This window comes from Cygnus atratus, chromosome 1, assembly GCF_013377495.2.
Source record: "Cygnus atratus isolate AKBS03 ecotype Queensland, Australia chromosome 1, CAtr_DNAZoo_HiC_assembly, whole genome shotgun sequence".
Classification (NCBI taxonomy): domain Eukaryota; kingdom Metazoa; phylum Chordata; class Aves; order Anseriformes; family Anatidae; genus Cygnus; species Cygnus atratus.
The window spans coordinates 15,719,237-15,735,042 of NC_066362.1; the positions used below are offsets into that span (position 1 = coordinate 15,719,237).

Below are 15,806 nucleotides of genomic sequence, written 5' to 3' on the forward strand. Positions count from 1 at the left end.
TTTATTCAATCTTTTTAGAGACTGCACCAGAGGCCACTAAGCTACACTGTTAGGAAGAAAGGAAACCAAAATTTCAGTATCAGGCAAGATGGGTACAGCTAGCTGATTAATAATACATCTATACACTTCAGTTCTCTCTGAAAGAGGAAGAAATTGTCATCTTTGGGATCAACCTGTAACCTCAGAAAACATTCGCAGGGCAGCCTGCTCCAGAGCAGAGCACCCTGAAAGCTGGTGGTGCTCGGGCTGACAAGAAATTGCCAGCACTTGAAGTTAGTGCTGTCAGGCTTTTTAAACATCAGATATTCCCAATTGGTCAGATGAAAAGAATATAAGAGCCTTTACTGAGTTGGCAGCCAGAGTGGGGAATTGCAAGCTTGGGATGTCTAGTCTCCTAACTGTCCATCACTTTATCAGTAAACGTGCTCTGACAATGAAGCAGGATCCCAGAAATCCCATTCTGTGGCACTTCCCAATACTTTGAGGGGGCAGGATACCAAGGCTTCTGTTCTGTAGACTTCATTCAGCTGAGCTGCAAAGGAGCTGGACATCTTGGGACTTCTGGAGCCTTCTCTATTCGTTGTTCCTCCTCTCCACAGGCTGAAGCACCTGAAGTCTAGACACTTGCCTTCTTGTGTTGCCTAGAAGCCCAGCTGTGAGGGAGCCAGGCACATTGTAAAACCTTCCTGCTGTAATGCTGCCCGGTTTCATCAAAATCAAATCATCTTTGCCAGATATTTCAGTCTTGATGAATTGACAGGCTGATTGAGAACCATCCTTTCTGGGAATTTTCAGCAGGCTCTTCACAAAGGAACCTGTTTGCAAGACACTACGTCGTAACCTTAACATGGGTATCAATATTTCATTGCAAAGAGCAAGAAACACATTTCCTTCCTATAATTGCATGCAAATATCCTTCTTAACATAGACATCCTGGGTTATTCTGGTATGGACCTTTCAATGCCGTAATGGATCTGCAGTGTACATTTGAATACATAGCAGTATTTCTATTTTCTATTTCATTATTCTGACATATAGTTGGGCATATCTGGGTAGCACTGATAAGAAGGTACATTTCAGGACAGGAAGGAGATCTGTAGTTGATAGTTACATATCAGTAAGTATTATATTGTGCATTTCTTTTCCTGGTATATTGTGCATCCTGATTTGTCTACATCACTCTGAGCATATATGTAAGAATATGTGATCAAGATCAAATTGATTAAGTATTTCTATTTAGCAAATAGGAATGGGGCTTAAGTGAAGAAGAGCATAAGCCTCAAACTAATACATGTTTTATTTCCACTTTAATTTTTGGAGAAAGAGATTTAGAGCAAGCAGCTTCAGCACATTATTTTTTTCTTTGTTTTTAAATTGCTAATTTTTTTAAAAAAACATTCCCTGCTTATTTCAGTCTGCGTCTTCAGCAACCATTGCTCATTATTAACTGATACAGATTTGTTTACTTTTTTATGAAGCAGTTGTATTGATTCTATGTTGGAATTTTGGAGGAAAGAAACCCATTGTTCTCCATCTTGGAAAAAATTATGACTATCTGCCTTGTCAAATCAACATAAAAAATTGGTATCAGTGCTAAAACAGAGCACGGAAGAAAGCTGGATTGTCTGGACAGCAACAACCTCGACAAAATCTGCTGGGAGTTAGATTTGAAAGGACTTCAAGTCTTTCTGTATATTAACATCTAGGTTTGTTTCCTCTGACATAAATTGGTCTTGTCTCCTAAAGTCAAATCCTGAACTCCCTATATCGCTAACGATAAAATATCCTAACATAGGGTTTTTTAAATGTTTGTCATTTAACTTTTCAGTCTGAAAGACAAGCTTCAGAAAAGCTGTGGAAAATAACCAAGCTGTGGAAAATAATAATTTTAAATTACTTAAGCTGTTATGAGTAACTATAACCTCTGACATTTGGCATCACATGAAATGCAGCAACCTTTATTATGTTGAACGCCAACTGCAAGACACAGTTATGCATACTCAATAAAGCCTGAGGAGCAGCTGAACTAACAGCCCTATAGACAGACACTGGGATCAATAGTCACATTTTTTGATTTTTTTACTGGACTGATGGGTGGGAAAGGAGGAATAAATGAGATACCTTCTACTTCACAATTGACTGGTTACCAGTACCCAGCTCTGTATGTGGCTTTATGGAATTATCAGTAAAGTGAGCCCAGTAGGACACAATAAAGAGTGCACAGTTTAGTCCTGTCATTCATCTCATGCTTCGATTTTTGTGAGGACACTGAAGTAAATGATGAGGCATCCTGTCCCTGTTCTGTTCTCCCTGGGCAACACCATCAGAGTGATACCCATTATCGTGTCTAATTGTCATTCCTCTGCATTCTCGTGCCTTGCTGATGTTCTGGCTGGTGCTGTGCACTTGGCTATATTTCTGCTTGAAGTAAGACCCAAGAAGAATAAATGTAGAGAACCCTGAATCCTGAAATTTTCCTCAGACAGTTGTTGCCTACAATTGACACTTCAGTGTGTCATGGTTTGCACATGATGTTCACATTAAATATAATTTGCATATAGTTGACTTGAAAATCCACTACCTCCTTTGATAGCATGCAGCATTCAGAAGTGGCTGCTTTCCATGCTGGGGAGGCATGCTGCATGTACTAGCAATCTGAGTCTTTTTAACAATTCATGTTGTTAAAAGATACTTTGGTATACAACATAACTTGGTTGGAAGGTGTTTTACGATATTAAGATCACATATTAGCATATATTAGCATCAAATATAAAATAATTTATTAAAAATTTATGAAATAAAAAAATACATTATTTTTTAATCTGTAGTCTTCTGTACCTGTCAACTGTGTTGGTTGCTGTCCATTTTTGTCCTAATATTGATTGATGAAATACAACTAAGTTTCTCTAATATAATATCGGAGTGGTCCTTTCTTTTCATAGTTGATAATTGCAGTTACATTTTTCTCATCTATGTTTGCGAGAGAAGAAAGAAATGCTTACTACTATCAGATGATATGATCGACTTCTGCATGAAAGTTTTGTTTCATCTCCATTATAAAAATGATTTCTGCAGTTTATATCTCTATTAATAAGAGCTAATGTAATGTAGTTTTTCCAATTTAAAAAAAAAAAAAAGAGCAAGCTGTTCAAACCTGGATTTGACCACTCATTTATGGAAGAGTGAGGTGTACCTAAAATACATTTAGTTTCTATAGAGCAGACAATCTGGAAATTCTGCAATAATTTGATAATTTAGAAAGCTCCCAGTGTCAAAGAGCATGAAATTCTTAGATTTCAGAGAAGTAGGAAAATGCATAGTTCAAATGAATACATTGTTTTAATGCTTTCCTGGACTCTTTCTTGCCAACTACCGTACAAACTGGCCTGATTATCACACTTTTAGAAACATCTTAACAAGGAAAGTTGGAATTACTAGATGTTAAATATGCTTTCAGACTTTTAAAATCTGTATAATCTGCTTTACTGATTTAGTTTCTTGTGACTTCGTTATGCAGTTACTTTTACTTTTGCTAATAACAGTATAGTAGCTTAAGCAGATTATTTCTTCATTCACTGAGTCATTGTTATAGATGCACACTCAGAATTATTAGAATTATTTCCTTGGTTTTGTTGTTGCAGGTATATATGTTGAAGGTATTTTGGTCATCTTAATTATACATTTCCAGATTATATATTTCAAAGTTTAATTTTAATTTAAAATTTACAAGTTTGCTCCACATTATAAAGTTTCTTATGCTTTTATTTTTAAACCCTGAAGTTGTCCCTTAGAATATATGAGGGACTTTACTGGTGAGAATGTATCTCCAAGTTTCAGATGGCTTCTGGGAAGCTAAAAACACAGGTAGTTTAACCACAGTAGCAATGGTCTTGAACATTTGTAAGTTCTTTGGAAGCTTCTGCCAGAAGCTTTCAGATAACTTGCACTGTATGAAGAGTTTTGGAATGTCTTCATAGGTTACATACCCGAATCCCACTCCATTTGAGGTAGGTTTTATATTGATACCTAACTGAAATATCTGTAGGGCTTTTGGCACCTAAGCTCCCAGTGGGGTCAGTGGAGACATGGTCATTGTAGTCAATGGAGTCTGAAGAAGAAGTTTACTGCCTTGTCACTTGAGTCACTCGCAAGACTGCACTGACCAAACTTTGCCTAAAATGTAAGCATTTCTTGCTCCTTGAGAACCCCAAGGAAATCTGAGACATCTGCATGGAGCTGGCAAGTGTGATGCACAGGAATGATCTCCAAGAGGACTGCTCACTGCCATGAAGGGCAAGCAGGATGTATTTTTGGGCACTAGATGCCTGTATGTGAATTGACTGCACTCTGTCCGTTAAATATAATGGGAATTCAGTGCCTGAGTTCTCACATGGAGGCGCATGGTGTCATATTTCAAACTGACTCCCACATCCATATGTGCCCAAATCCTGGTTGTTGTTTTTTAAATTAAAATTCATTCTTTGGGTGAATTCTCCTGCAGTCTGATCAAGATTCATCGGGAGCTTTGCAACTGGGCTCACCCTTTGCCAAAACGTGGTAGAGAAGAAGGAGAAAGCTATTTGTATTCTGTTTTGGGTAGTTTCTATTATCTTGTCTCCAACACTGACAACTTGACTATGTGCATCCCAGGAATGATTAGGTGGTGCTCTTAGCTTTGACATGTACAAATAAATAAAGTCTTCCTAAAGTATTTATTTCTTTCTCTTTCAGTTATTGTAATGGATGTATGTTAGATCCAGACTGTGGTCTCTGCTACAAATTGAATAAATCAAGTGTTGTCGAGTCCTCGTGCATCCCTGTTGATAAAGATTCTACAATGAAAGCAGCTTGGGGCAGGTATGTCACTTTTCAAGATTTTCTGGTCTTACGATCTACTGACTGTGTATTTTGCGCTATTGAGAACACTTTTTATCACAAAACGTTACTCTTAGGATATTCTGGAAGAAAAAAATAGTTTAGCTATGTAAAGGAATGGGCAATTACATTCTATCAAATATTCTAAATAAAAGCCTTCACCCTGGTGTGTGCAGCCAGCTCTGTCCCTTAGAAAGTATGGCAAAAGTGTACTAGCAATTATTTAAATTAACTTTTCCCTAAGGTTTCCATTCATTTGAAGTGGCATGTTCCCTAGATATACATTTCAAGCCTTCTGAGTTAATTTTCTTTTTAAATGCTTTAATTAAGCCACACTTTTAATATTGGCCTATTAAGGAAAACTAGTTACTCCGCTGAAGAATCTAAAATTATAAAAATCTGAAAAGTTCAAATTGCCGAAAGCATGCTTTGCAGCCACAGATTTCTGTGCTGGGCTTAAAGTGAGCATCATGGTGTACGTTGTTGTCCTGGTTTCAGGTAGGACAGAGTTAATTTTCCTCCTAGTAGCTGGCAGGGTGCTATGTTTTGGATTAGGATGAGAAGAGCGCTGATAACATGCTGATGTTTTAATTGTTGTAGAGCAGTGCTTACACCAAGCCAAGGACTTTTCAGCTTCTCGCTCTGTCCTGCTAGCGAGCAGGCTAGGGATGCAGCAGGAGCTGGGAGGGGACAGACCCAGGACAGCTGACCCAAACTGGCCAAAGGGGTATTCCATACCATCTCACGTCATGCTGAACAATATATAGGGGTGGCTAGCCGGGGTGGAGGGGGGGGCCGGCTGCTCGGGGATAGGCTGGGCATCGGTCAACGGGTGGTGAGCAATTGCATTGTGCATCACTTATTTCGTACACATTATTACTATTAATACTATTATTATTATTATTATTGTTATTATTTTTCCTGTCTTAATAAACTGTCTTTATCTCAACTCACAGGCTTCACTTTCCCGTTTCTCTCCCCCATCCCGGAGAGGGAGGGGGGAGGGTGAGCGAACAGCTGTGTGGTGGTTAGCTGCCAGCCGGGCTAAACCACAACAGTTGTACTTGGGGTGTAAAAATGTGTGAATTCACAGAAAAAGTTCCAACATAACTGCAAAATATATCACACCTCTTTTTCTTAGGCAGCACAAAGATTCCCTGTGAAGTCACAACAGTTTTCAGGTGTTCTAAAATATTGACTGTTCTTAAGGAATGACTTTATGAGATGGATCAAAGTCCTGTAAGGGCTTTATCAATACTTTAAAATTGATCAGGGCTAAGATTATTGTTAAAAATGGTTCAATGCCACAAGGGAATCGTATAATTATTGCTGATAAATGTGTAATTACAGCTGATAAAACCTTCTTGCCATATCTTATCTCTACCACCTGCACATCATGAACATACTTGGGAAATATGCAAAAAATTGTGTGGTATTTTGGGCTTTTTTTTCTTTTTTCATGTGTGTTTCTCAGAAGTTAAGTCCAAGTATCTTAGTGGTAGTGAGTCGCATTGGACAGAGTTTGGAAGGTATGAAGATATCAACTAGTTGTGAAATCATTAATTTAAAATTACTCTAAAACTGCCCTCCTTTTGATTTCAATACTGGTAGGGTGTTATGCCTCATGGCTCATTCTATATGCAGAAGAGGGTAGCTTGTGTCCTTTGTAATCCTATTTTAAAAGTACTGTGATCATTTTGTGGCAATTATTGTTTGTAAATAAAAAACTGAAGACTACAAAAGCTCATCCCTCTTGCATATTCTGTGACTGTCTTCAGTTGTACAAGATTCGACATACCTTGCATATTACCTAATATCCTGATGTGCTCAGCAGCACTTGGACTCTCACGTTTGTCAGTTAACAAATGTCTTCATCAACACTCATTTCATATATGCTGTAGTTTTGAGTACCATGCCTGTACTTAGCAAAATCATAAAAGCATGCTCTACGACATAAATGGAAGCATAAACTTATGGATAACTTATGGATAGTTGATAGATAGAGTCGAACTTTGTTTATTAGGCAGTCTTATATAACATGTAGTAGATGTAGGCATCAGTAATCCTTTTATATTCATGATTCAGTCTCACAGCTCCTTGTTGTACAGCCTACTGGAGCAAATTAGATAGGAAAGAAATACTTCCATTTCAAATTGCAGATTTAAATATTTACATCTTGTACAATAATTCCATAGTATAAGGACCTTGATCAAAATTTTTCAAGCAAAATCTCTACACTTTAAAATTTGTTATATTGGTAGTCATTAGAGTGAAATTCCTGCCTTGAGAAATAAATTCAATGAAATAACTGTATTTCTTTCTCCAAAGAGTATCTGTTCATCCCCATTTCTAGTGTTTAATTCATGAATTTCTAATCTTGTCTCCACCTGGTCTGTGTAGTCAGGAAGTTTTCTAGCAAGCTGGTCCTTCAAGCTGTGAAATGCCAGGTGGTACCTTCTGTTCCACACCCTGTGGGACAGGCATGCATTTCCCCTCCTTCTCCTCCTCACAAATACATGTACTTCTACATAACAGTCCACAGATCTTGACTTCCAAGGGTTCACATCACATACTCCTCACCTCCGGTTCCTCAAATGCTGAGTCTGCTTCACAGCTAAATCGGTCCCACAAAGAGGATTTCTTCTCCAATCAAGAGGACTGCAGCCGTGAAAAACCATGTGGTTACATTTTCAGTTGTTCAGAGCAGCAGGAATCTGTGTCTTTCTGCCAGCATAGGAAGAACAAGTGCCTAAGGCAAACCAACTGCACTGGTGAAGTTACGACTGCGCTGATGCTAGATATTGCAATCCCTTCGTTTCAGAGTTATGTTGTCACGAGCTAGATTTACAGAAGTGGGTATTTAAAAATACATGGCATTTTTAAGATCAGAAACTAGTTTAATGGTTTAAAAGATGATTTTCTGACTTGTGAACGTCTGCTTCATGTGCAGTGCCACATGCAGCCTCTTTGTAACTCCTGTGTATTTTGCTGGTTTAATGCCATCCAGGACTGACTGAATGTGTTTTAATGTCTTAAAACCTCCAGAATTAATCCTGGCCAATTTCTTTGGCCAGAAATTTTGCTGAGGGGAGGAGGAAGACCTGGGCTATTTGTCTGGGATGTGTTGGACCTCAGTTTGCCTGGGTATTAGCAGAAGCAGCAGCTCTGGCCACCTTCCATGATGCAGGAGGTTCAGAGAAATGGCTTCTGCTGCACTCGTGTTAACGGTGCCATGCAGTGTGTTTCCCTGCTGCTGTGCTCGTGTCTTCTTTATGCTTTTCATGCTGGAAAGATGGGAGCAGCAGCCGTGGACATGCATATGGTCACATCATACAATGTACACGCAGCCACATAACTCTGCAGCCATTGTAACCCCAACCACACTGACATGCACTCAGGGGCTTGTCTGTTCCTGATGTGTAACCCACCAGCCAGGTGAGAGGTGCTCAGAGGCACCAGGAGAGATCTCGTTGTATTTTTTTACAGCACTCCACAGCCTCACAAGCTGACAGAGAAAGCCCTTCTCTTTGTATGTTTATAGCTTTGCACTGCTCTGCTCTTCCCAGTTGGTCCCAAGGTACTTCGATAACACTGACATAACAGGCAATGTTTTGACTGTTATCTTAAAATACAGTAATGCTTTTTTATTTGCAAGAAGTGCCAGCCTTGTGTACTAGACACCACCTCTATTTTTTGTTGTTGTTGTTAATCATATTTATTCAGTTACAGTATGTTCTAAATTGAGAAGTTATGGGGAGGGGAGGGGAGAGGAAGGAAGGGAAAAGGAGGGGAAGAGCAGAGATTTCAGCCTCCTGTGGCTGCCAACAAGGCTGTTTATGTTGCTGTGGGTTGTCATAGGAACCAAGGGAGACAATTAGACCATGCAAATGTTTTTCAAGAAGAATATAGCATTTTGGTTCTTTTGAATATAGAGAACTCTGTGGCCAGCAGTGGCTCCAGGGGAGGAAGGATGCCATGGAAATAGTGTAAGAATAAATCAGACCAAGTCCAAGCCTGGCCTTGAAGCAGCACAGGTAGTGCACAACTGGTACACTTGCGAGATCATGCACGTAAGGCAAAGAGAAGAGATTTTTTTTGTTGTTGTTATTTAATCGGTTGCATAAGCCTGATTCTCATACTGGGATAACACACAGAGGAGCATCTTGTCTGCCTCACCGGCACAGTCAGTGCTTCGCAGCCCGTGGCATCACTGAATCAGTTAACAAACAACGGCTGACGTGCAAACCTGGCTGCCTCCAGCTCTGCCCAGGGACATATAAAGGATGGTTTCAAGACAGTAAGCGAGAATATTCTTAAATTATTCACTTTGTAATAAAAGCAGAAGAGCTGCATCTTGTCTCGCGGTGTGATTTGACGTTCTGTGTTGGGACTTTGTTTTCCAAGGTCTGCAAAAGTTTTGTGTTTGGCAGTTCTGGACGGCTGGCAGTTCTGTGCTCTTCATGAACATCATATTATAAAATCCCTACAGAGCTGATAAAAAAAAGCATTATCTTGGTGTTACAGATGGGGATGTGATGGGAAAATTGCAATACACAGCTCGGGTGGCACGGCAGAGGTCATAAGCAGAGTCAGCTCTTAGTCAGTGCTGAATGCGGAGGAGATTGCATTCAATTCTGCACTTTCACAGCATAAACCAGGATCTAGTTCTTCCCCACAACTTCAATTACTCCCCCAGTACTCAGAAACCTTGAAACTTCTCTCTGTGTGTAATTGCAGTAACCCTAAAGGCCAGCCAAGAGTGCTCTGGAAGAAACTTTAAATTGCATTAATATTCTTACAGCTGAATGAATGACCGTGGAAGGAAAGGAGCTACTAATACTGCCTTGACATGACATTAACCTTGACATGAGGATATTGTCAGGACCACAGTAGGCCTGCCACTGCAAGCTAAAAGGCTCTCATGAGTGACTCTGAGCAATCTCCCTCTGGGGAGAAAGATGTTGACTTTATACAGTAAACAATGATGAAGAAATAATAACATCATCTGCAGATCAGAGGCGAGCCTAGAAGCCATCCTGTCCACAAAATTAGCTGGCAGGTCTCCACAGTCCCCTGAGGAGGACGACTGGGAGCAGAAATCTATAAAGGGAGAAGAGCTGAGTGATTTGCTTTCTTCTGCCATTTTTATTAACTTCGTTAGGGGAACATCTTCCTGCCACGGGAATTTAATGGTTGATGGAGAATTCAGCTTTTGTAAATACAAAATTCTCCTCGCTGAGGACATTGGGTATGGAGGTGAAAGGAAGCAGAGCTCTGCCTTTGGGAAGCCCTCACTTTTTGGTGTCCACTGCTCTCTTAAGCTCTTCCCTTCGATGTGAAATGAGTGGTGTGCTTACAGATGCTGTGTTGCTCTGGGCCTGGTGCTCATGTCCATCAGTTTTTGCATAGCTGTGCCTCAGAAACCTGTTCTGGGGAAAACTGGGTTTCAACTGCATGGGCAATGCAAGGGAGCTGATGTGGCAGCTAAATCCTTCAGGAGAGTTTCCACCGCAGGAATGTGCCTTGTAGCCTCAGCATTCGAGCCTGGACGCTGACTAGATTCCAGTGGTTTACAAGAAAAAAGAGGAGTTCATTAGCTGGGTTCTCAGACAACAGCCTGGTTTATGTCCACTGGGGGACGTGCCAGTCTGTCACAGCCTTGTAAATATTCTGGAGAGTTTTAAATCCATACTGTGCTGCCTGTTGTCTAATCCATAGCAGATGAGAGTGATAAAAGTTATAAGAATGCTTTTTTCTTTGGAGCAATGTTAGATTTTTTTCTGGAAATATCAGGTCCCTTTTGCTGCTTGTAAGTGAAGAGACATAAATACTTTCCTTCTACTTGTGTTGCTACTCTCTATCTTTTGCAGATGCTTTTGCAGTGAGACAAGTCCATTAGTAAAAGTTGCTGTGACTTCTTTACTAATACCAAAAATATGTGTGTGTGTCTTCACGCAGTTAAAGACTGAGACCCTATTTTCAGGACTTGGTTGGGCAGGGAGGTACAAACCTCCCCTGTTCCCACGGGCAGGCTGGCACCAGAGAGCGCTCCAAGGATGAAGAACTCCTCTGTCCACATGTAGACATTGCTTCTTCTGTGATGCAGGAACGACTGGTGGAAGATTTTATTACTGAAATGATTATTTGGAATCTTTCTGAAAGGGCTTGTATGGGAAAGTGTTACCAAATTCACCAGCAATTAGAAGAGAAACTAGTATTTCTCTTACAAAGTCTTCAGAATGATAAGGATTATGCATAGGATGGTGGTTCTCACATTTGTAAAGTAGAAATGTGATAGAGGGAGTAAATTGCTTCAGGGAACTGGCAAGATCTACAGAATATTTACATCTGTGTGTACATCAGCATTGCTGAGAAGAGCCGTCATTATAACCAGTAGTCTTAGTAAAATTTCTGTCTGGACCATGCTAAATGTTTACTAAATTGAAATATTCATCACTGCGCTGGGAGCCAGAACACAGAATCCCCCCCACTCCCTCCAGATATCATTTAAGAAAGAAAAACAAAATAGTTGTAGTTTCAAATAGAATTAAATTCTGATTACATTCACCATTTGCCAGTAAGGATGGGAACGTGGAACAGCAGGGCTTCGGCACACAGTGCTCTTTGTCCTCTTTGATTAGGAGGACATCCTTCAGGGTAATAATATCTAATGTAAGTTAGTGAGGTGTGTGGAAACAGAAATGAAAGAAAGGTCTGAAACTGATTACAGTCTTTGTCGGTGGAAAATCTAAGAACGAGGTCTTTTCTGAGAGGGGGGTGTTGGCGTAATCACCGTGGTTATGTGGCATGGAGAGGGGTGATTCTTGAGAGCTAGGGAGGCAGAGGAGGAACTTTAGAAATCTTGTGTGCTTATTTTAATGCTAATGGCCAAGGGCAAATAGGAAGAACAGGATAAAGTGATGCAGAATATTGTGTCCTCAGCCGCAGACGAAGCCTGTGCTCTCGGTGACGCAGGAGCAGGTAGCAAAATGGATGCAATTTTAATCTTCTGATCCTCTCAGCCACTCTTCCCCCTCAAATCTTTAAGGCGCCGTGTTTTTAAGGTCTTTTAAAAGGAAATTATTACATGGTGGGCCTGATAACTTTGATCAGATCTTTTTAAGCATTTAAAAATATGGTGAAATCTAAATATCTACTTAAATAATTTAAATGAGGTTGGAATATTGTTGTAACCCTAACAGAAGATACGATCTCTTGATGATTCTTTTTAATGTTGGGGGGGAGCATTTTTTATAATCTCATTTTATGAAATTATATGATTTTTGACTGCATCTAATGCCTGAACAATTAAGGTCCTTTTTATATTGCATCTGTATCTTAGGTCTGAAATAATAAGCAGAGCAACATGATAATCTAAGCTGAAACTGTTTATGTTCCTTTAGGGTAATTACTTGGGAATTACTATTAATAGCTCTTAACTCATTACATCTACTCAACCAATGGCAAATTCTGGATGCAGGAAAGGAAGGACAAAATCCACGCCTTGTCAGTCCTGTTGTGAAGTTCTGATTCTGGAAGCATTTAGTTTATTTGCTGAGGACAACATTTATTTGTTGGAGACATCCAGCACAAAATAGGATTTTAAAGCAGGTCTGCTTAGTTTGAAATGTCATTTGGACATTTGTTCTCTACCTGCTCGTTGATATTGCAGGTTGCTGCAAGATCTTAGTCTACCCTGCTTCCAGATCTGAGTCTACGTTACTATTTAAGAGGCATTTTGAAAGAAAACAAGGAAACGACAGATACTGACAGCTGTTTGGGTTAGTTGCTGTAGCTACCACTCAAATGGCGTAGCACGGAGGCTACTGGAGTGGAAAAGCAAAAGTGGCCCTTGTGCTAAACCATTCCCAAATGCTGTTTTATGTCAGTAAAAAATGTGTTACAGCTATTTAAATGGAAAATATGTTTGAGTCACTGCTCTTCATTGCTTGAAAGTGGTCCAAGGAAGAAGATGTTGCAGTGTCTAAAATCTGAATTCACATCCTGTTAAAGTAGAAAGCATTCTGGTTATTCCAGCCATTCTCTGGTTGGCTGAGATGGGACTAGAAGGAAAATAATCTTGTTTCCCATTTAAAAAGCTTTCAGTTGACAAAGGAGATAGATGGGACAGGAAAGGGAAAAAAAGCATGCCAACATCCATGAGAGAATTGCCAGTCTCATGTCAAGGTGCTTAGACTATATGGACGATTCCTGCAGCCGCTTTCTCACTCTCTTACGAAATGTGCATTGGAGGAAAGGATCTTTTATCGCCTGTAGGAGCCTGCTGCTAGTTAGCTTCTTCAGCTGCTGCTCTTTGCAGGGGCAGATGGAAAGGCCCTGCCTCACCCTGCTGCCTCTCCTGGGAGCACAGCAGGGAGCTGCCCCTGGGAGAGGGCTGGGAAGTTCCCCTTCTGCCTTGGAGCCGGAACAAAAAGGACTGCTTCACATTTTGAAGCATGTGGATTTTTATTTATTTTTTTTTTTTTCTGAGAGAGGAATGCTGCCAGTAGAGGTTTTTCATGTGTATTCACTAATGACTCTGAAATTCAGATTTAAATAAATCAGTGAAAATTGTCTCAACATATTTTTTTAGGTTATTACACTCTGAATTGAATTTAATAAATATATTTTTTCTTTTATTTTTTCTCTTTTTTTTTTTTCTTTTGAGGAAAAAGACTGTTTTAAAGATGGATGTTCTTGGGCATTTTTATTGATAAAGAACATTCATCAGGGTCAAAAACAGTTCTCACAGGAGCTTTAACAGCATGCATTGTCCTTATTTAGCCACCTTTATCACATAATAAGTAATTCTTCAGTAATCACATCATCTGATATAGTAAAACTGTGATCTCTTCCCTTCTTTTCATAAGATGAAAACTTATTCAGAGGATTTTTTTTTTCTTTTTTTGGGGGGAAATAAATTAACACATTTCTACGTTAGGACTGTTGAATAATTCAGTATGTTTGACGAGTTTAATTCATATAAATTATTGTATGTGCTGTCTGCATGTGTGGGTCATTTCCTTGAGAAGCTACCATCAATCCTTCAGTGGCGCAAGATGAGCCAGAGTTATCGATTCATTTGATTTAAAGTTGTGACCTTATTTTAACCTGCCGTATCTGTTAGTACAGCTAGGAAATGGGCAGTCTGCTAGAGAGCAGGTCGTGCTGCTGAGCAGTGGCACTTGGGGCACTTCTGGCTTGTAGGTTGTGCAGACTGTTTTTTCCCCTTGGCTTTCCACCCCTGTCACGTTAGCTTTGCACAGATGATGATCAGAGAATCATAGAATCACTCAGGTTGGAAAAGACCTCTAAGATCATCAAGTCCAACCTTTAACCTAGTTGATGAGTGAGAAGTCTGAGCTTCTGCATGATTATTTACTTCTTAAGACCTGGGATTCGGGTGATGTATATTCCCATTTACCACATTTTCTTGGTAAAATAACTGCTGTTAAAAAGCACTTATTTATGTAAAGTTCATTTTATCTGTCAGAGACCAAGGAAGATAAGAATTATTTTGATTTCTGCTAAGTTCTTCTACTGTCAGATACCATAATTTGAATTTCATGTAATAATGAGAGCCTCGGTATGCAACTTATATGAAAGTCATAAGCTAGAGATAGTGTAACCTTTTATCATTTCTGTATTTTATAAAATTCCTTGCATTTGCCATAGGTACTGTACCTGCATGCACAAATCAAAGCAGAGTGACACTGTATGTTAAATGGCTGCTCTCACAAACTGGGTGTAAAATAATTGCCTTGTTATAAGTGGTCTTTGGGTATTTTTTTAAAAATCTCCTTGGGGCTCCATTTTCAGTTACAAAATTAATGATTTCCAGAGCATTTACCAGGACTGACAGCTGGGGAATCATTCCTCATATAGCTCCGTTGGTTAATTTAATTGAGACCGTCCCCAGTACCCCCTGAGTGGAAGGGATGTGCTGCCTGCTTTTACCTTATGAAGCTGCATTTTCTCTGAGTTTTTTAGGGCAAAGACATTGCCACCTACTGGCATCAGGGAAAAGCTAGTTTTAAAAAATGCTCTTCCACAATTTATTTAAGAAAAGTGAACACAAGGTCTTCGATTCTTAGTCTAGATGGATTTTGATTGTACTGCCAGAAAGACTGCTGCTGGCAATAGTTAAAATGCAAGACTTGCTTCTAAATTATGGCTACAGAAATTGAACGTAACAGTGCAGTACTTCAGCCGGAGGTTGGACAAAACATTATTACCAGAACTATTAACATGTAATTTTTCCACATATATGTCAATAACTAGAAATAAAATAAAGCATGGAACTGCTAAAAAAGGCATGCTAATACACGTAATGCTGATATGTGTTTTTAAGCTTTTTGTCCTTACTGTTCTTCAGCCCAGATTCAACAAAAGAACAGATTCGGGAAAGTATTTTTACCCTTCTACTTTCCTTTTGATTTCAGTGGAAATTTCAGAAGGATAAAAATTTTATGTGCCACATCTGTAACTCAGTATAATTTTGTCAGCATTTCCCACGTGTGGATTTGGGGAAGGGTTTTTTTATTTATTTGACTGCAAAGTCTCACCACTCACTACTAACTTGATATGCCAAATTTCAACACAGAAGCATATTTTTCACAACTCTTTTGCACATCTAAAATTTTGGGGTAACTAGAAGCAATACATTTTTTTTCTGTCTCTATTGCTTTACGGAGTGTTTGGAAGCATTCAGAAAAATAAGATTATAACACTGGAAGAGACCCTATTTCATTTGGAGGTGATTGGCAATATTTCTGTTAAGTCACCTTCAGACTGAGTTACAACAACATCCTGGCTTTCTTGGTCTTTGGTCTTTTTTGACCATGGGCTCAGAATTACTTTCGGCAACTCTAACTGAAGAGATGCTTTTCGTGTGTTGATGACATTCATTTGAACAATACTTCTGGTATTGC

The 15,806-nt window shown here is 39.4% G+C and overlaps 1 protein-coding gene across 1 annotated transcript in view; it reads left to right on the forward strand.

Annotated features, from left to right (window-relative positions):
• Positions 1–15,806, forward strand: part of SLC2A13 (solute carrier family 2 member 13) — a 157,427-nt gene that overhangs the window by 121,846 nt on the left and 19,775 nt on the right. Inside the window, exon 7 of the mRNA XM_035549274.2 lies at positions 4,732–4,857. Coding sequence (XP_035405167.1) covers positions 4,732–4,857 — 126 coding nt within the window. The remainder of the gene's footprint in view (positions 1–4,731; positions 4,858–15,806) is intronic.